This window comes from Pagrus major, chromosome 23 (assembly GCF_040436345.1).
Source record: "Pagrus major chromosome 23, Pma_NU_1.0".
Lineage (NCBI taxonomy): Eukaryota > Metazoa > Chordata > Actinopteri > Spariformes > Sparidae > Pagrus > Pagrus major.
In genome coordinates, this window is record NC_133237.1 from 22,837,382 (window position 1) to 22,858,465 (window position 21,084).

Here is a 21,084-nt window from a genome sequence, read left to right on the forward strand (position 1 = left end):
CTACTCCAAAGTGATGACATGTTTTAGAAAAAAATAAATATTTTTTTTAAATGCAGAGCATGTACAACATTGCTTTATGCTTCATTTGAGCCACACGGTAAACCTATACATGAATTAAATTCAATACAATTATAATAAAACACGATGTTCAGTCACTATGCTATCATAAGTTGATGGCAGTTGCACAAATTGTCGCCCACAGACGCATTTTTTTTTATGCACTGTTATCATTAGTTTCAGATGACCGCACCCATTTATATCAAATTGCACATTTTATGAAGCCAGAGTAAGCGGCAAAAGTAACTTCCTTGACAAAGTCAGCAGATTATTGAAGTTACCCTGACAAGCTCAATTATGAGGTGCATCTTCTCAAACTGTAAAACACCTTACAATCATTTGCCTGTCAGGTGCAGCTGTAAAATCACACTATCCAAGGCTGTCTTTCTAGGATAACCTTTTATTTAAGTATTAATTTACATATTTTATAACTTTTGAGTTCTTGTGTTGTATGGATTAAGACCTGATCATGATTTCTTGATTTAAAGATGAGATCAAAAGCCCCCTGTTCACATTGTGTTCATATATTTGAACTCAAGTTGTATAGACTTTATAATGGAGCAGTCAACCCGATAATCATGCATCAGTGTATCTGGCCATTATAGCCTAGTTGTTTATTTGTTGGCTATTTGCATAAGGCCTAAGGAAATAAAATAAATAATAGGAAGGAAATAAATAATAGCTAATTAAAATACTTTTTCAAATGATAACAGACAGAGAGATGTGATTAAATCCAAGTTTTATTTGGTGCTTTTGGCAACAGCAATTTTGGAAACGCTTGCAGAACTGCTTCACATGATTTGAATGTGAACTGTCACTCCAGAGCCTCAGTGGTACTGTCTGCCCAGAGCATTGACGACCACAGCCAGGAACTTCTGCCAGGCTTCCTGGACATTGGCGTTGAAGACTTTGGGGCCAAACTTGATACCCACGCAAATACTGAAGCATTCAGCAAGAAGCTAAAATGAGAACAATGATTGACAGTTACATTAGTAAGGAGGAGTAAACACCAGATACATGCATGAAGAGGGGTTTAGAGAGCGTGACATACCCTGAAGTTATCAGGATCCACATGGATTTGCTCAGAGTGCTTCTGGCTCAGCAAGGTGTATGCATTCTTGATGTCGTCCAGGTTCTGCACAGCTCTGTCCAGCCCACCCATCACTGTCCTGCCGTGCTCGGCCACCTTCTGGTTTCCGAGGATGGCGGCGTTGGTGGAAATGTTGCCGAAGCCTGAGAAGTGTCTTTGAGTCCATGGATACACGATCATAAGCCTGGAATGACATGGATCATAAAGGTCACATACATAAACCAGCACAGCCATGATCCGAAAACTACTAATAATTATTAAAAATTAAAAATTAAAAATTAAAAAAAGAGGTTTACCTGGTCAGAGCCTGGGGTCCGATTTCAGCCACATCGATCTTTCCCCACAGGGTTTTGATGGCACTACGCTCAGCATCTGTCCACTCGACCATGTTGACGTGAAGGTTTTCTCAAGGTTTTTTTTTATTTTAAGAAAATGTTGATCACAACCCTTGTGCAAATACCAGTCTTTGGGAGGTTTTTATTAATTACTCAATGCCACACCTCTCAGCCCTGGAAGCATCTGATTGGACCGGTGACGACGAAATATTGGCTTGTTCCATGATGAGTAAGATAGGATCTTTGCCATTTTTGATGTTGTTATACAACTTAATTTAATTTCAATAAAATATTTAGATTATATAAACTAATTGGATATTTGATTAACCAATTAAAGATTAAGTTTCTTAATATGTCTGATTAGCTCTCAGGAGCAGAATTAAAGGTTGCAAAATCTTTGAAGAGCGTCTTTCGGTTAATTGCATTTACATATAGTGATAAATTGTAAAATCCCAGTTGTCTTTGGCTATTCTTTACCCTTCATTATATTGAAATAACACCTTATAAAACACTTCAATGTAAAATGTCCACCACAAGCACTGTTGTAACACAGTCCTTTTAAAATACATGCCTTCGTCATATCAGGTTGTATTTTGTGACAACGTTCGCGCAGTTTGCACATTGCCACGTTTAAAATCATTTGTCTAATGTTTCTTTGAAAACCTGCTGCCTTAGCTCTGATGGAAACGTTTGTAATAGCCGTCTGATTGAGGTATTTCAGGGTTTAGGCACATGTCATAAGATGTTTGCACATTTTTTTCATCAGAACGTCAAAAACATCTGGCAGGAATTTAATAAAAAATCAACTATCTTTTCTCATTAACTTTTTTAATAAAACACGTTTTATCTATTTCAAGTTAATTATATTAAAAACATCTAGATTTTATGTCAAGCCAATTCAGTGCTTAAAACTGAGTCAAGTTAACTTGAAGTCGTCTGACTGAAATTATGAGTTTTACAAATGAACCAAACAGAGGATAATAAACTCAGCAATTCAAGTGTCCAAGGAAAATTTATCAGCAGTTTAGACTTCCCCGCATGCATTGTTTGAGATTCAAAACTTTATTTTAATAGCTTGAAGAAAACATATGATAGAAACTTGCTGTACGCCTTAACACCTGTTGAGATAAGTCAAGGCTTTTAGTTTATATAACATAACCATTGCTGACCATGATGAAGGTTGTTGAATTCAGCTCAAACCTTCTTCGATGTAGATTTTATTTATGTCAAGGTGGACAGTTTGCTCTGTTCTCTTTGTGCCAATGCAGAAGAACCGCCAAGTTTTTTTAAATGTGAAATCTCAAACTGGGAAGGACAGAAAAGTTTGTCAGTGTGAATTAACAGTTGTTGTTTTAGCTTAGTATGGTCAGCTTATTGGACTTTCTCAAGTTTACCCAGTTGGTTTACATTTTCAAATATCATAAGAAGACAAAAATATCATTATTTATAATTATTAAATTATTCTGCAGGGCTGTCCACGCTGTCCATTTAGTGCAACCTCTCCAATGAAGAAGTTTTGTAGTATATTTCAGTGTATACCTGCAGACGAATTCAAAGCCATGATATTTTAATTGTTACTGTGTAAAATTATTGACTCATAAAATTTGAGAGAAGGGAGTGGTTACTTTTATCTCAAAAACAGTCTTGGAAACATTTTGGCAATTTCTTTCATGGAGGTGTGGTTTGGATTTGATACTGGGGTGTGGTGCAGTTTGGTTTGATATAAAAAACGCCGTTAATCAGCATCTTCATGTGCGATCATTTTCTTTCACTTCAGAAAACTTGAAGAAAAAGGCAGTCATGAGTCTCTCTGGCAAAGACAAGAACATCGTAAAGTCCATCTGGGAAAAAGTTTCCCCGAAGAGCGCTGACATAGGCGCTGAGGCTCTGGGCAGGTACGTTTTTACCCATTTATTATTATTTTATTGTAATTGTTTTATTCTGTCATTGCTTTTAAATGTACATGCTATTAAGCTACTGTCATTAATTCTTCTTTACTTCATTGTTCGACAGGATGCTGTGTGTGTACCCGCAGACCAAGGCCTATTTTTCCCACTGGTCTGATCTGGGTCCTAATTCCTCACAGGTGAAAAAGCACGGAGCTACCATCATGGCCGCCATTGGAGATGCCGTGGGAAAGATCGATGACCTTGTTGGTGGTCTGTCCAACCTCAGCGATCTGCACGCCTTCAAGCTCAGAGTGGATCCTGCCAACTTCAGGGTAAGCTCCCTGCACGAACGATCAATACAGCGGTGTGAAAGCTGTATGAAAATATACCCAAATGTTTTAAAGAGCATTACTACATTCGTTTTCTATAATAAACTTAAAAATGTGAATTGATGTCATAACTATAAGTTATCGTTTTTTTTTCTTTGTTGCTGACTTGAATGTATGTGTCTCTCCCACTGCAGATTCTGGCCCACAACATCGTGCTGGTTTGTGCCATGTACTTCCCCCAGGACTTCACTCCGGAGGTCCACCTCTCCGTTGACAAGTTCCTGCAGAACTTGGCTTTGGCTCTGGCCGAGAGATACCGCTAAACTCCACCGATCCAAGAGCATCGACTGCATACATGCGGCATGACGTCCCTAACAATGTCAACGTCCCTTTAAAAGGAAGGGCTTGATGAATAAAATGAATAAATATAAAATGTTCAGATGTCCGTCTCTTCTTTTTAGTCAAATCATCCGCTGCACAACATATGCTACCTTTGACACATCTTGGTACATACACATTTTAAAACAAAAAAAAAGTAAACTCTTTAGACGTATATGAAATATTATTTGATTATTATTGCTTCTGAGGTAACAGATTTTGAGAATTAGAGTTATACTACTCATGCAATAATGATGATGATAATATCGAAACAAGTTGCAAGTTTCGGTAAAGTCGTTTTGGATAAATGTATTCTTTGTGCAGGCATGAAACCAGTTGTTGCAGATGCACTGGGTGTTGGGGAAACATGTAACCAGCGGCTCGGCTGCCTTTATTAACTGGTCAGCGCACTGTGTTGGCCCATGTGTTGTGTTTAATAAAGTCTGATAAAGTTAGCATGACGCCTCTCTGTCCTCTCTTATCACACTAATGAACACTTACAGCAGCTCTGCGAGAGACTGAGGCTGCAGCAGAGATTTATAACGTTAAGTGGCAGCAGCTGATATGAAATATAGCTGGAAGTGCTGCCTAATGCCACGAGGCAGTCAGATAGAAAGTCATTTTGAGCAGCAAAAGTAGTTTATACACACACTATGCAGCCTTGTTGAAGTCTGCACAGAATGGGTTCAGTGTGTGTGTCTCTAAATCACTGCAATAACTCCCTTTGTGTACAAAGATAGACTTTAAAATCTTATTATTCATCTATAAAGCACCAAATGTTCTCAGGACTGAATACATTTGGTTTACTTACGCAGGGTTTGGAGGGTTACTTTAAAACTTTAAAAATGTGTTCCAATACAGTTACTTATTATCTGTTAAAACATGTAGTCAGGAAAGTAATCGAGGTATCACAGTAATAAAGTAATGCAACTTGATTACTCTCTGTTAGTTTTGATTACCTCAATACCAAACACATGCGAATAAAGACTAGATAACAGAAATATCAATAAGATTACTTGAGATAATTTTAACAACGAGTGTGGTGTATTTGGCTCTTTCTCAGCTTGCATCACTAATTGTCAGATTTTTCTCCCATCTATTTGGTTTCAGCTAATTCAACCCAAGTGTAAATATGCTCTCTGAACTTTGAATATTAATATACATGTTTTATGTGATCACAGCAAAGGAAAAAGGTTTTTGTACATATCAAATATGATTTTAAGATAAATGTGTTTTCTCTATTTCAGGAGTCTGGCCAACACGCTGAGGGACCCTGAGAGACCTAAGGACTTTAACCACGACATGATGGTGCTGAGCTTCACCCCTAAAGGACCACAGTGCAGACAGTGTCCTGAACAGTCTCACTGCCACTTATACAGCAAGTTAAAAAGCATCTTAAGCACTGAACCTCTTACCAGTCTGTGTTTGGGTGAGTGGTGCCAAAGAAGCATCCACATGAATGTTAGAACTCAAGGTTCCCCAGCAGAACATGGTATTGTAACATGATCGATGTTATTTACAAATCCTCACAAGTCCACGCAAATCCTCCACAAAGAAACAAAAATCCTCCCCAAAGAGACACAAAACTTTCACAAAGAGACACCAAAACGACACTAAACCTCCCCAAAGAGACACCAAACCTCCTCAAAGAGACACCAAATCTCCACAAAGAGACACAAAACCTCCACAAAGAGACACAAAACTTTCACAGAGACACCAAAACGACACAAAACCTCCACAAAGAAACACAATTTCCATGAAGACACACAACACCCACACAACCTGTTTCTTCCTCCAGAATGAGCAGATGAGCGGGTAGAGGGTTGCAGCTGCCGGCCCTCTAGTAGGACTATGGTTTCCTGAAACTGTGGGGGGAACCAAATCCACAAAATGCTTATTTCCACATAATGTTGCTTTAAGCTGCTTGAGGTGAGGAAGCTGTCCAAGGTTCTCCCTCCGTCTACCTGTTACTACTGTAATGTACACTGTGCACTGAATTTATCAGCTGTGATTTTATAACCATGGTTTAATTGGCTGATAATATCTGAGCTTACTAAGCCAAACCCAGCATCAAACTCACAATGTGCACCTCATGTGGAGGTTGCTGCATCAAGTCCAGTCATGCAGCGGTCAGAGCCTTCTCATATGTAGGAGCGCCCTCTGCTGGATTAATTAGCCAACTTCATTGTGTGCACACTGACCTAGCTGTGGTCGAGTAAACCATATTACCATGTATTTAGGCTTGACTCACATTGTTAAAGTGGTTACACTGATGGAAAATCATTTCAAACACAAACCTGTTTTAGTTTATTTACATTCGAGTTCAACCAGATTACTAAACCTATATTGTGGAAATTAGTGCATATTTGAGAGAAAAAGAATAGCATACTACATTTAAGATGTAAAATTGATATTTTTTTCCAGCCATTTCTGAAATCTGACCCCATCCTTGAAAGGCTCTTTGTTTTAATCCAGTCTTCTTTTGACTGCACAGAGAATTCACAAGCAACTTGACAAGTTGCCAGCGTAATTAAAGAACACAGCCAGCAGCTTCCGACACAATCTAAGCAATGCAGATTTGTCCTTTCCTTATCATTTTTGCAAATACGTAGAGCAGCATTTGGCCAACCCACTGCCCTATTCCATCCAATCACATATTTCTGGGAGGAGTGAAGAGGTTCTTTTAAAAGTTGCTTCTGGTACTGACCAACACAGAACTTGTGGAACAAATCTACAACCGGCAAAATGGTCGAATGGACAGACTTCGAGCGCGCCACCATCCAGAACATCTTCGCCAAGATGCAGTATGAGGTGGTGGGACCTGCAGCCCTTTCCAGGTGAGAGAACTTACTATTATTATCATTATTTTTATTTTCTCCTCAACATGAATGCGCAAAAACACGCAGCATAATCTGTGCAGACATTTTCAGAATTGCATGATGTTGCGTGTGTCCTCAGGTGTCTGGTCGTCTACCCCTGGACTCAGAGGTATTTCGGTAACTTCGGAAACCTCTACAACGCCTCTGCCATCATCGCAAATCCACTGGTTGCAAAACACGGAACAACCATCCTCCACGGTATGGACCGGGCTGTGAAGAACATGGACAACATCAAGGCCGAATATGCTGAACTGAGCGTGCTGCACTCCGAGAAGCTGCATGTGGACCCTGACAACTTCAGGGTAAACTTGTTAAACTAATGTCACTTTGTCATCCACAGTGAAGAATTATTGCAGAAACGCACTTCTTCCATGCTAATGTTTCATGATGCTTGTTGTGTTGCAGCTGCTTTCTGACTGCCTCACCATTGTGGTTGCTGGGAAACTGGGCGACGAGTTCACCGGTGATGTTCAGGCAGCTTTCCAGAAGTTCCTGGCCGTGGTGGTGACCTCCCTGGGAAGGCAGTACCACTAGAGAGCTGCACGAGAAGACCATCACATGATGATCATCTGTTTGAAACATTCTCTGTGTTTGTCTCAAAAGCATGAATAAATAAAACAACAAGCATATTCATCAAATTGCATTTTTGTCCCTGTCTGTGTTTATGGTCTTCTTTAGGACGATCAAGTTGAGATTGCAACAGCCTTGTTCACGACGTAGGCTATAGTTATATATATGTTAACATATTAAGTCTTTTAATTAATTCAAAGTCTTAATAGGTAAAAAATAAGATTAAAGTAAAAGTCCTGCATTTCAAATTTAGTATTATTAACTTAATACTCGTTTTGAATGACCACTTTCAGAGAAAGTTAGAGAAGAGAGTCTAAAATAATGTTTTTCTTAATCACTGAAAGCCTACCAAATAGATTCGTGTAGCTTATACAATATATAAGGCAATTAGATGGCTTACATGTTAATGCATCCAGGACAAATCATATACTTACATACTATATATATATATATATATATATATATATATATATATATATATATATATATATATATATATATATATATATATACACACACACACACACACACACACACACACACACACGACTCACGATTCATCAAGTTAGCTGGATTTCAGTGACATAAACGTCAGTGTATATTTGAAAACTATATGAGAACAGGTAGCCTACTACCCTGCTTCCAAGGAGGCTGAACAAATCTAAAATACACTCTTATGTAACTGGAATCCAGCGTATAATAATATAAATTAATGCGAGGTAAGTGTGAATTAACATTACTTAGCTGATGGTGATCTGTGAAGTGTGAACTAATCACATAAAGTCATTGCAACTTCATCATGTCATAGTGATGAGCAACAGTAGGCCATGCTACATCCATAAATAACAGAACATAAACATAATAACATAATAATTATAATAATACATATTTGTTGGGTTATAATTATTATTACTAATATTCTTGTCATTATTCATATTATTATTAATATTAATATTAATATTAATATTAATATTAATATTAATATTAATAATAATAATAATAATAATAGCGCAAGTGTATAATACTAGTAATGCTACTTAGTAAAACTTTGAATGCAGGAGTATATAAATGATAAGATAGCTTCTAATTTATGACATTTTTTAAACACGTCGTTATATGTTGATACATTCATAATAATGATAATAAGAAAAAATTCAGACATTATCATGTAGGATTTTGAAAGTTTCCATTCTGCATAATAAGTGCTTAAGTGTATAATGCTGTTGACATTAGGTAAGTAAAGCTTTGAATGCAGTTTTTTTTTTAAATTGTGATATTTAAACTTTGTCCGAAGGATCGAAACAGTACATGGAACAAATTATCATTGTACACTGCAGCATATTTGTCGTTAGAGTATCTAGATAAAGTTTATTAAATGCTTGCTCCTCATCTCTTGTATTCGTCCTGGTAAATTCGTATAACCCTGTTTCATAAACAACAATAATGCTTCTTTAGATATTGTGGGGGAAACAGAGCACTCTGCTCTTTGAGTTTTTCCTTTGCATATTTAATAAGTAAGCCTAACGTTAAAACATCGCTGACATGCGTTATTCCAAATTAAATCCACTGAACTGATGCCATGTGTGCTGTTGACCTGACTTGAAACCCTTTTAATCAATATAAATTCACTCAACCACACAAAAAGTTTCATTGCATTTGATCTTTTATTGATATTCAGACTGACAGATTATTCGAGCCCATGCTGCTGTCCGTCATCTGCTCCTGTTTGAGGTTTATCGGTATTTCTCAGACAGGGCGCGGGCCAGGGCAGCCAGGAACTTGTCCACAGACACATGGACCTCAGGGGTGAAGTCATTGGGGAACATGATGGCCAAGACCACAAGGATGTTGTGAGAGAGAATCTGTAAAAAAAAAAAAAAAGAAAAAAGAAAGAGGATTAAGAATCGCTACTTGAGTTGTGCATATAGCTGGGTCCAATGAGTGTAAACCCCCAATTTAAATGTATAACCACAGTTTGAGAAAGGCACTGATCATCGGTGACATGTACCTTGAAGTTAGCAGGGTCCACACGCAGGGTGAAGGCATGCAGCTCGCTGAGGGTCAGAAGACCTGCATTCAGATCGTCGATCTTCTTCACAGCATCACCAACTCCACCCATCACGGTCTGTCCGTGCTTCCTCACCGGGGCAGAGCCGGGGCTCAGGTCCTTCCAGTGGGAGAAGTAAGTCTTGGTCTGCGGGTACACCACCAGCATCCTGGGTAAGACATGTAATTAAATGAATAAGCGAGTAGGTAATAAACAGATAATTAAACATTTAAAGGATTCTTATGAGGTCATATTTACCTGGAGAGAGCATCAGCGCCGATGTCGTCGGCCTTGGCAGCTATTTTAGCCCAGAAGGCTCTGACGACGTCCTTGTCCTTTGCAGTGAGACTCATCTTCTGTGATGATTGTTCGCAGTTGAAATGTTGGAACCTGTCCGACCCGTGGGGGGTTTTATACATAAAACAGGGCATGGGCACACCCGGACCTCCTCCAAGATAGGCTGCGTGGCATTTGGACTGGTTCCAAAAGTTGCAGCTTGCATGAGATAAAGACAAAAAAACACCAAGTGGCCTCTTTTCTTGAAGTTTCTTCACCTATGAACATCAGGACGTTAATCAAATTCAGTGTGAATATGAATCCAAACCACACATTTCCAGTGCAATGAAAATTATTAATTTAAATTTAAACTAGTCAGGCAAGGCAAGGCAAGTTTATTTGTATAGAACAATTCAGACACAAGGCAACTCAAAGTGCTTTACAGGGGCATAAAAGAAAATTACATTAAAAGAAATTAAAAATTGCAATTAAAATACATTAAAGACAAGTAGAAAGACATCAATAAACAAAACATTAAAACAAGTTAAGAAATAGGAAAGTAGGCTAAAATAAAAGAAATAGGTTTAAAAGAGACAAGAACAGAAAATATAAGTCACAGTGCAGTTCAAAGCCTTAAAATTGCTTCAGTGAAAGGCAGTGGCAAACAGAAAGGTCTTCAGCCTTGATTTAAAAGTGGTGAGAGTTGGAGCAGACCTGTAGTTTGGAGGGTTTGTTAGCCTGTCGACAGTCAGAGCAGAGACAATAGTTACAAACTCAAAAAATTCAATGAATTCGTAAGTAAGTATATAAGGAATATGGGCTCCTGAATGCATGTATCAGTATCATTTTTCAGATTTGTGCCAAACTGTAAATAGGCTTTGTAGGCTTTTTCACCAACATCTAGACCTTGGAGGTGTATAGCCTGCTTCTATAAATGATTTGAGTTAAATTCAAAATGATCTGGTTCCATTGAATAAATTAAAAGATTTAACTCTGCTTTTATGACTACAGTAAACTAATTTAAATCAAGATTCTGTAATCCAGAGAACAGATTTGGCAAACATATGAGACTATGAAAAGTTAAACCTGTGGTGTAAACATCTGAGACAGTCCAGGTCTACTGATTTGAAATCTAGCCTCTGCAAATATTTAATATTGAAGGATTTAGTAATCAGTTCACACCAACATGAAGACTGGGGTCATTTGCGGTGAAGCTGCTGCCAATACGCTTATCTGTTAGAGAACTGGAGCCTGCATAGGGTGGGTCCGCTCAGAGGGGGAACAAGATAATCTTTACAGAGGCCAGGATCCTCCTAGTGGCACTGGCAGGTGGTGCAGCAGCAGCCTGCAGCAGCCTGCAGCAGGCAACCAGCTTTCATTTGGCAGTTGAAAGAGATTGTCAACTAAATATACTTCATGAATATATAATAAAGATATGTGAAAAACTCAAGTAAATATATGATTTATTTAGAAACCTGTTTGTTTTTCACTGTTTTGTGTTTGTTTTTCACTTCTTCTTTTCACACAGCAGCAGTGGGCTTATGTGGTCTGACAAATTAAAATGTTACTTCTAAAAATGTGCAATTATCTTAATGAATGTATGAATATTTGTCTACTGGACTACCACTAACAGTTATTGGTCCTACTTTTGCAGTTTGTGGCCCCACTGTAGCAGTTAGTGGCCCTTCTGTAGCAGTGAGTGGCCCTTCTGTAGTAGTAAGTGGCCCCTCTGTGGGCGCTAGTGGCCCTTCTGTAGCAGTGAGTGGCCCCTCTGTGGGCGCTAGTGGCCCTTCTGTAGTAGTTAGTGGCCCCTCTGTAGCAGTGAGTGGCCCTTCTGTAGCAGTGAGTGGCCCCTCTGTAGCAGTGAGTGGCCCCTCTGTGGGCGCTAGTGGCCCTTCTGTAGTAGTTAGTGGCCCCTCTGTAGCAGTGAGTGGCCCTTCTGTAGTAGTAAGTTGCCCCTCTGTGGGCGCTAGTGGCCCTTCTGTAGTAGTTAGTGGCCCCTCTGTAGCAGTGAGTGGCCCCTCTGTAGCAGTGAGTGGCCCCTCTGTAGCAGTGAGTGGCCCCTCTGTGGGCACTAGTGGCCCTTCTGTAGCAGTGAGTGGCCCCTCTGTAGCAGTGAGTGGCCCCTCTGTGGGCGCTAGTAGGTCAGCTGATATGGACAGGACTACAGGAAGACTAAGTCTGTGAGGCTGAAGTTGCTAAAAATGTAATTGGGTGACTAACCAGTGTGTATATTAACTGATGATTGGTCAACAAATCCAGACTAAATTTAATTTGTAATACTCTTCATTGATTCTCTTTCGTTTTCCACTTGCCTAATTTTATTTTTGAACATTTCGTGTGAGTATTGTTGGAGGGTGGCTGAGATCAAAGAATGCTCCACTGTAACTGGTGTGTGCATATGACAAATAAAACACTTGACTCGACATTGTGACCTCTGCTTCACTGTTAAGGCCTCGTGGGAAATGCGTGGCTGCTTTTTGCTGACTTGTGCTCATTTTGCTCACTGGGGCAGATAAACAAAAAAACAGGGGGCGTGAAACAATAGTCTGTATCTGCTCACATCTGGAGCCACACTGACGCACAGTCAGTGAACACCAAAGTGTAATGGACAGACGCTGGGTGTCACTGCAGGGGTCTGTGGACCTCTCACTTTTTCCAGGTAAAATACAAAATCCATTCATCTTTATAACCACCAAATTGATTCGCAGGTGCTATGACATACAGGCTCACAGTATATAGTTTATAATGCTTTCAGATGCTGTAAAATGTGCATCAGTATATATTTATACATCTATAAATAACACAGGAACAGTGTGATTTTAAGTTGTTGTATACCATAATGAATATGTGTATTTAATTTTATGAGAAAAATAAATAATTCTGGTCTTGAACAGACTTGTAGAAGCACAAAAATGTTTGCGCTTGGTCGTAAAAAGTTGAGCTGGAGCGCCCTCTACTGTTCAGTCATAGCCACAGGGAGCTGTCCGAGGTCCTCCCCCACGTGGACAGGGCTCCTGCAGTCAGTCTGAACATCATGAAGCATTAAATCTTCTTCTCGAGTAAAACTATCACCCTCGCTTGGTGTTGTGTTTTATTACAAACTATGAGATAGTCAATCTTCTGTTGTTGTTTTCAGCAGTTTAATTGTGATCCATGTGTTATTTTGCCAAGACAATAAAACTCTGTTTTTAACGCAACTTTAGTCTCCTGCTTTTCAATGCATCTGCAATCACAGCATGTCAGTGATGGAATGTAACTAAGTACATTTACTCAAGTACTCTACTTAGGTCCAATTTTGGAGGTACTCTGAGGTCAATTTTATGCTACTTTATGCGCCCACTCCACCACATTTTTAAGGAAAATATAGTATTTGTCCTCTTTTCTGGTTACTGCTTACTTTGCAGATTGCATGCCGCATCAATAGTGTTAATATTTTAATGTTTTTGTTTCTTATTTATATTGTTTATATTGTTTCCATTGCTTTTTTACTTATATTTTCTATATTTATTACTACTGTCTCAATTGATGCTCTCTAATAATGCAAATATCCCCGTTGTGGGACTAATAAAGGATTATCTTATCTTATTATCTTATCAGAGCAAAAGTAACGCATTTTGACTTGGTTTATTTTACTGGCAATTGGATAAAAAGAAAAGAAGAATATAAGTGAACAATAATTAAAAATGATGAATATATCTGATAATCGAACAGACCGGTATATTTAAATTATGAGTATAAAGTACACACATAGATTTAAATATATGTATAAGTTGCCTTTACTTGTTCTCTAACTACAATTTATATCAGATGCATTAAGACTTTTATTCGTGTGGTATAGGTAACTTTCACATGATGACTTTTGGATATTTGCAGTATGTTTATGTGCTTATCGCAATTTGTTGATGGCTTGATGAGCATTGCTCTACCATCTAGTCAGTTATTTATCAATACCGGATCAATGTCATCAGCTGGTAAGGGGTTACATTTATGCCTAAATGTGTTGATTATAGCAGGGGGGGACACTTCCTGACAGCTGGAAATGTGAGATCACCCTAAAATGAAAGTTTACACACCTGTAAAATTCATACTGCTCATTAAATTCACCACAAGTCATATGATTTCCATACATAGGCTATAGGGGACAAAGAACGGTTGCATATACTAATAAGCCTGTAATCAGTTGTGTCATTGAGCACACATTTGTTCCAAAAGTCTGCTTTATTCTAAATTAAATCACTCATACATAAAATATTCGGTCTATCTATTGGTAGAAGTGAGAGTAGGCTATAGTTGGTTGTGTTAATAAAGACATAAAACAAAGTATAACGACACACGCGTGAAATGTTGACTAGAATCTAACAACCTGCGCTGGAGATGACTTGTACTTCCCATATGAACCTCAAGGGGTCACCAAATCCCTGCTGTACAAACAACTGAGGGTATATCTTAAAATGTGCCAATGCAGAACCGCAACATCGTTCAGCAACGACGCAAGCTATAAGATATGCGAACTCAATATTAACCAACTGTTCAATTACACTTGTTTTAGGTGAAACCACGCATATTCAGGCCTGCCACACAGGGTTTAAATATGGTTTTTATTCTTTTCTTTTTTTCCAGCTGGGTTTGTTTATCTCTTCAGGAGTACTGACTGCCCATAGCCTCGACAACCACAGACAGGAACTTCTGCCAGGTGGCTTGGGTCTGAGGGCTGAGGGCGCCCTTCAGTTTGCAGGCGACTGTGATTGTGATGCAGTCGGCCAACAGCTGCGGACAAAACAAAAACACATCATAAATACAATAATAAAAACTGCTGAAAGAATTCTTGGATTTGAGAAGTACCTCTTACTTTGAAGTTATCGGGATCCACTTTGAGTGTTTCGCAGTGCATCCGGCTCAGGGCAGCATATGCGCCCTTGATGTTGTCCATGTTCTTCACTGCTCCCTCCAGGGCCTTCAGCACCACCTTGCCATGGGCTGCCACTTTGGGGTTATTGAGAATAGCTGTTGCAGTGAACAAGTCTCCAAAACAACCGAAATACCGCTCGGTCCAGGGGTAGACGATCAGCACCCTGTCGATGTGAGGGATATACTTATTTGGCACGCTGGATGACTGTAACGTGAGCACGTTGGTTATTAGCTTTGTTCGATAGAGCAAATAAACATCATAAAATAGCCCAAAGAAAGATTATGGGACTCATGGGACTACATCAAAGCTTTTAGGAAGGTTTTAGACAAATAATGTAGATAATACATCATAAAAATAAAGTCATTTTATAATCCAAAATATTAATCATGTGCGAGGCTGTGGACAGCTCCTGGTGCTGAAATGAGGTCTGACATAAAACACTCATTTCTTATTAAAAAACTTAATTCTTCTATGTATTTTTTAGCTACCTAAAAATATTTGCCCCTCGCCAGTTTTGGGGGTAACTTGTTACAAGGTAATCCATTCAAGTACTTTTTTTGTTGTGACGATCATCTTAAGTTGTTAGTCCTTTCATAAAAGTAATCCATTACTGGAAGAATTTGCTGTCTTTTCCTTTCCTATTTCGTTTCTGTGTAAACTGTGAATAATTTTGGGCAAATTCAATTGCTGCCTTGAATATTTATCATCTAATCTTCATTTAGGTTGAATAGTTCCTTTAATTTTTTCTTTCAACAACTGTTGAGTGACGCTGACAATCATTACAATTGAATGTGATCACCTCACATTTGTACCAGAGTCCTTTAAAGGCTCAGTTCTTCGTTTCACTTTTTTCCAGCATTTTTACAGTAACATCATGGTAACCAACTCACAATGATATCATTAAAAAAGTAAAAGTTTGATTAAGTAAAGAATCCAATACTAGCCTTAATCGTGGTTAGTTTTTTTCATTATTAAATTTCATTATCCGTAAAGAAGGCTACAATATGGCGGTAGAGTCAATACATTCATAGGTACATGTACAGCTGGCTACACACCGTCTGGACAATATAACAGACGTGCGCAACGAGTCTCAAAGGCGTTGTGCCGTCATTTCTGGGCACCCTAAAGCACTCTGACGCGTTACTTTTCTCCATAGATAACGCAGTAACGCAACAAGTTACTGTAGGCTATAATGGCAGTAATCTTGTAACGAAATAAGTTAAAGTATGTATGTCGAAAACATGTGATTATCAAACAAACATTAAAGGTAATATTGCAAACTTTAAACCATATCTCAGCTCATATCTCCATATCTCTACCTTGCCAACGCTTCCGATCCGATCTGATCGACATCAACTTTTTCCCACACGGCTCTGACCGCGCTGCGCTCCTTGTCTGTCCAGTGAACCATGACGTCAATATAAGAAATAGCAATCAATCAACGTATTTGGTCACCGTTTGCCTCCACACATCACACTGAGGAATGAGCATCTCCTCCGTTCAGTGACCGGCAATGATAAGTCAGCAGGGTGTCAGACATCAGGGGGCGATTTCATCAGCCTGTACACCAAATTACTCTAAAGCGTGATTGTGATGATTCGTGTTGTATCAGCACCGGCAAGCTGCTGATACACCAGTCCACCTGTCCAGGTATAAAGAGCTCACAAATTTATGCTTTTCTCAAAAACTTTTTTCTTGTCAAAAGTTATTTGCCAAAAAATGTTACATTGAGACACGCGAAGTTGTTTTAGTCTGTATATTCAGGCTTCCTCCGCCCAAATAAATTACCTACAGGTCCAGTTAATACCATGAAAGTGTCACCAAGCAGCACTCTCACCATTCCTCGCCCTTAAATGCAACTAAATTTGGTTTCAAACCACAAAATTGCTGCTTTGTTGCATGCTTTAAAAAACACTGAAGCACAAGGTTTCTTTAACACAACACAGCTCCAGCTGGGGGCTTTGTTTGTCTTTAATCGATCTGGAAAGGACAAACAACACATTATTTCATATGTTGACAATGAGGAGTGCGCAATACAGGCCTACTGTACTGTACATCTGCAGAATAACCTCTTCGTGTTAGTGGGCTCTAATGAAACAACATTTTGATATTAATTTCTTGACCCACCCAATTTTTTTATCCATTGCACACATGCATTTCACCCCAGTTATCACGGAATTAAAATGACCGCACCCCTACATGCATTAGCGCAGTCAAGAAGCCAGAAAGTCTGTTTTCCCGAAGATAAGGTCATTTTATTTTGGATACTAATTTTGCTTACTACCAATTTACGACAGGGGACCTTATCACCAAACGAACTGGGGAAGCAAATGTTGTTCATAACAGCCTTAGATATATGAACCTCATGTCTGAGTAGCATTACGCTTTGAGTTATTTGTGCAAGATCGATTCCTTTTACACAATAACATGTAAGAATCGATGCACACACTGCAGCAGCATCCATAACTCCACACTTGGGATATGGTCAACAAAGAGATATGGTCAAGAGAAGAATATTTAATATTAGTTTTCATTAATTAGATTCAATGTTTGGGGATCAGAAGTGTCCAGTGAAATTGTTTGATCAAAATCAAGTTCAACAATTTGGATGTTTTTATTTTGTGCTAATTAATTATAAAGAATTTATGATAAAACTAAATTTGTAGTGAGAGCCTTGAATGATAAGAACAACTGTTTGGGTGCAACTTTATATTACAGATATCAACCATTAGCTGCTTATTAGTACGTTTATATCATTATATTAATCTAACACTAATATAATGTTTATTAATACTTCATTCTTCATCACCATATTCTTCAACTACTACTACACAGGCTCTGCTAGTCACAAGCATGTTATATAGTAGAAAGACCTGATATAGTATTATTTGGACACTAGAACATGTTTATTTAAGTGTCATGAAAGGAAAATTATTATTTTTTTCAAGATTGTAATTCATGTACACAAACTTCCTTACTTATTATCATTAATCAGTCTGCAGGATGTTGAGGGAAAACTCTTTAATGAGCGCCTCATGAGTAATACCTGTCAATACTACTATAGGCGCTAATAAGCAATATTTTTTTTTTTCCAAATGATCACACAAAGAGAAATGCTTTCATTTGAGCTTTATTTTTGGGATTTGGCGGCAGCCACATGATAGAACATGAGACATTTCAGAAGCATGTATGACTGCTGCACGTCTGCGTCTCCAGAGCCTCAGTGGTACTGTCTGCCCAGAGCATTGACGACCACAGCCAGGAACTTCTGCCAGGCTTCCTGGACATTGGCGTTGAAGACTTTGGGGCCAAACTTGATACCCACGCAAATACTGAAGCATTCAGCAAGAAGCTAAAATGAGAACAATGATTGACAGTTACATTAGTAAGGAGGAGTAAACACCAGATACATGCATGAAGAAGGGTTTAGAGAGCGTGACATACCCTGAAGTTATCAGGATCCACATGGATTATCTCAGAGTGCTTCTGGCTCAGCAAGGTGTATGCATTCTTGATGTCGTCCAGGTTCTGCACAGCTCTGTCCAGCCCACCCATCACTGTCCTGCCGTGCTCGGCCACCTTCTCGTTTCCGAGGATGGCGGCGTTGGTGGAAATGTTGCCGAAGCTTGAGAAGTGTCTTTGAGTCCATGGATACACGATCATAAGCCTGGAATGACATGGATCATAAAGGTCACATACATAAACCAGCACAGCCATGATCCGAAAACTACTAATAATTATTAAAAAATTAAAAATTAAAAAAAGAGGTTTACCTGGTCAGAGCCTGGGGTCCGATTTCAGCCACATCGATCTTTCCCCACAGGGTTTTGATGGCGCTACGCTCAGCATCTGTCCACTCGACCATGTTGATTGTGTGAAAGTGTCTTCTGACGTTTGACGAACGGGGTCTCTGATCAAAAGCTTCTCTCTTTCTCATTACTGAGATTCCAGTTTTTATTCATTACTGAATGCTCCGCCTCTCATTCCGAGGAGCTTCTGATTGGATCGCATCCTCCGATTAATGACGCCCCTGTTGTGGCACTCACAGATGGTTTAGATAGTTAAGACAGATCTGTTTTTAAACGAGACTCAAAATACACGTTTATACACTCAGCTGTCTGGTTATAAGTAAAAAGTAAAGCAGTCTAATACAACAACTCCACAAGCTACATTCTCCAAAATGTTGCAGTTAAACAAACACTTCTGAACAACAACTGAACATTACAACCTTCATGCAGGACTCTTGTATTGGACCAGGTGAACCCAATTAACTGGCAACAGTATGTAAATAAATAAAGAGAATGCACCTCTATAAAGAAAAGACAGTTTGTGACTTTATTCTCCTGATGTTGTAACGTTTCCCCTCTAAATTACGACTTTATTTTCACAATAGTGCCCCTCTTTTCTCAGTAAATATGAGTAAGTTTTGTTTGTTTGTTTGTTTGTTTGTTTGTTTGTTTGTTTGGTCGAAATCTCTCCAAAGTCTTTTCATTTATGTTTTTAAGTCTGACAAACTTCCACAGGGCATTTCATCTCGATAACACGGCCACTAATTTCCTGGCAATTAAGTGATATTAGGGGGAGTGGTACCTTTTATCAAATAAAACCGGCAGTGAAAAGTTCTGGCAGTTTCTTTATCGAAGGTGTGGTTTGGACTTGATACGCGGGCGTGGTGCCGTCTGGTTTGATATAAAGACGTTTTGAAAAATCAACTTCATCAGCATCTTTTCATCCATTTTCTCGCTCTCTCTGAAAAAACTCCAAGGCAGACATGAGTCTCTCTGATGTAGACAAGACCCGGGTGAGGGCCTTGTGGGCCAAAGTTGAACCGATGTCTGCCGAGATTGGCGCCGAAGCTCTGGGCAGGTAAACTCGACGTCATGCTCATAAAATGTGAAATTACTATAATGCATGTTGTACGTCAGCTTTTAAATCCTTGTCTCATTTATGTTTTTTTCTGTTTCTATCCTTCAGGATGTTGGTGGCCTACCCGCAGACCAAGGCCTACTTTTCCCACTGGGGGACGGATCTGAATAGTAGCCACCCAAAAGTGCAGAAACATGGTTTAACCATCATGACAGGCGTAGCAAGAGGCGTCAAACACATTGACAATTTGACTCGTGGTTTGGCTGCCCTCAGTGAGCTGCATGCCTTCAAGCTCCGGGTGGATCCGGGCAACTTTAAGGTAACAAAATCATCTGAGAAGGTCTTTCAGGTTAATAACCATAAGTATAAGAGTGTATATGCAACTTATTCAACCGGCAAACATGCACAAGATATATGTAGACTAGATCTACTGACCTTTCTTAATTAAAGAGGACAAAATGTCCAATGAATTTTCTCAAGAGATGCTTTCAGTGACATCTAAATCTCTCACCACCACCACAGATTTTCGCCCACAACCTGATCCTGACGATCGCCGCGTACTTCCCTGCTGACTTCACTCCAGAGGTCCACGTCTCATGTGATAAGTTCCTGATGAGACTGGCCTTCGCTCTGTCTGAGAGGTACCGCTAAACTCCAGCCACGCAGAAGCACCGACCGCCTCCATGCGGCGCGTCAGCCAACAATGTCAACAACCCTTTTGATATGTAGGTGTTTGTTCAATAAAAACACGACAGTCAAAATACCTGTGTCCATTTCTTTTTAGTCGACTCTGTAAGAAACATTAGGCTATGTTTATTATTATTATCATTATTATTATTATTAGTATTATTATTATTGTTATTATTATTATTATGATTTGAGACCTGGTCCTATATGAAAGTAAAGCCACTACAGTTTATATCAATCTTCCATGAGATTTATAATCCGATTTGATGACAAGGAAAAGGGCAGTTTTATCATATGTAGAATAGTTACTTCCCTTAGTAATATTTTATTTGCATTGAGGGATATGTGGACCTCATTACTCTGCTCATTGCCCCTCATCTGTGTGCAATCACTGTAAACAAACAAATAAAAGCCACATTTTCAATATTTTACACCGACTGCCTTCACTGGACTGTGTTTCTTATCCCTCTGTGTGTCCTCTCATCTCATCCAGCCTCAATTATACAAGATTTTTCTTCTGAATACAAAAATAGTGTTTTGAATAGGAATCGTCAGTCTGTTCAGGAAAATATGTATAATTCACACCAATATTAAAAACATCCCATGGCTGCGCTAAAAATGTCGACACTGATCAGAAAGAGTCTTAATCGGTGACGTGTTTTCCCCTCAGTCTCCTCAACGTCCAACAGGTTTCTATCTGCACTCTGCTGCTGCCACCTAGTGGACACTTTGGCGAACACATCACATTAAATGAATGTCAAGTGTATTG

The 21,084-nt window shown here is 39.0% G+C and overlaps 7 protein-coding genes across 8 annotated transcripts; 3 read left to right on the forward strand and 4 right to left on the reverse strand.

The window, feature by feature from the left end:
- Nucleotides 1-779: 779 nt before the first annotated feature.
- On the reverse strand, nt 780-1,653 carry LOC141019787 (hemoglobin subunit beta-like). The gene is made up of 3 exons (XM_073494794.1): nt 1,444-1,653; nt 1,109-1,331; nt 780-1,016 (listed from the first exon to the last, which is right to left on the reverse strand). The coding sequence occupies exons 1-3, from the start codon at nt 1,533-1,535 to the stop codon at nt 885-887; spliced, it is 447 nt and encodes a 148-aa protein (XP_073350895.1). The 5' UTR covers nt 1,536-1,653; the 3' UTR covers nt 780-884.
- Nucleotides 1,654-3,206: 1,553 nt separating this feature from the next.
- Nucleotides 3,207-4,133, forward strand: LOC141019788 (hemoglobin subunit alpha-A). The gene is made up of 3 exons (XM_073494795.1): nt 3,207-3,377; nt 3,496-3,703; nt 3,895-4,133. Exons 1-3 carry the CDS (start codon nt 3,283-3,285, stop codon nt 4,021-4,023), a joined length of 432 nt encoding a protein of 143 aa, XP_073350896.1. The 5' UTR covers nt 3,207-3,282; the 3' UTR covers nt 4,024-4,133.
- Nucleotides 4,134-6,808: 2,675 nt separating this feature from the next.
- Nucleotides 6,809-7,595, forward strand: LOC141019789 (hemoglobin subunit beta-2-like). Its single transcript, XM_073494796.1, has 3 exons — nt 6,809-6,915; nt 7,037-7,259; nt 7,363-7,595. The coding sequence occupies exons 1-3, from the start codon at nt 6,824-6,826 to the stop codon at nt 7,489-7,491; spliced, it is 444 nt and encodes a 147-aa protein (XP_073350897.1). The 5' UTR covers nt 6,809-6,823; the 3' UTR covers nt 7,492-7,595.
- A 1,577-nt stretch (nt 7,596-9,172) lies between these two features.
- LOC141019350 (hemoglobin embryonic subunit alpha) lies at nt 9,173-9,927 on the reverse strand. The gene is made up of 3 exons (XM_073494244.1): nt 9,833-9,927; nt 9,536-9,743; nt 9,173-9,389 (listed from the first exon to the last, which is right to left on the reverse strand). Exons 1-3 carry the CDS (start codon nt 9,925-9,927, stop codon nt 9,261-9,263), a joined length of 432 nt encoding a protein of 143 aa, XP_073350345.1. The 3' UTR covers nt 9,173-9,260.
- A 3,684-nt stretch (nt 9,928-13,611) lies between these two features.
- On the reverse strand, nt 13,612-16,263 carry LOC141019862 (hemoglobin cathodic subunit beta-like). Of its 2 annotated transcripts, none has more exons than XM_073494885.1 (3): nt 16,082-16,263; nt 14,696-14,925; nt 13,612-14,620 (listed from the first exon to the last, which is right to left on the reverse strand). In XM_073494885.1, exons 1-3 carry the CDS (start codon nt 16,171-16,173, stop codon nt 14,484-14,486), a joined length of 459 nt encoding a protein of 152 aa, XP_073350986.1. In that variant the 5' UTR covers nt 16,174-16,263; the 3' UTR covers nt 13,612-14,483. The 2 variants fall into 2 exon arrangements, with proteins under 2 accessions (XP_073350986.1, XP_073350987.1); XM_073494886.1 differs by having other exon boundaries at nt 14,703-14,925; nt 16,082-16,261.
- Nucleotides 16,264-17,876: 1,613 nt separating this feature from the next.
- Nucleotides 17,877-18,692, reverse strand: LOC141019790 (hemoglobin subunit beta). Its single transcript, XM_073494797.1, has 3 exons — nt 18,536-18,692; nt 18,207-18,429; nt 17,877-18,114 (listed from the first exon to the last, which is right to left on the reverse strand). The coding sequence occupies exons 1-3, from the start codon at nt 18,625-18,627 to the stop codon at nt 17,983-17,985; spliced, it is 447 nt and encodes a 148-aa protein (XP_073350898.1). The 5' UTR covers nt 18,628-18,692; the 3' UTR covers nt 17,877-17,982.
- Nucleotides 18,693-19,394: 702 nt separating this feature from the next.
- LOC141019791 (hemoglobin subunit alpha-B-like) lies at nt 19,395-20,389 on the forward strand. Its single transcript, XM_073494798.1, has 3 exons — nt 19,395-19,628; nt 19,737-19,947; nt 20,151-20,389. The coding sequence occupies exons 1-3, from the start codon at nt 19,534-19,536 to the stop codon at nt 20,277-20,279; spliced, it is 435 nt and encodes a 144-aa protein (XP_073350899.1). The 5' UTR covers nt 19,395-19,533; the 3' UTR covers nt 20,280-20,389.
- The last annotated feature ends 695 nt before the right edge of the window (nt 20,390-21,084 follow it).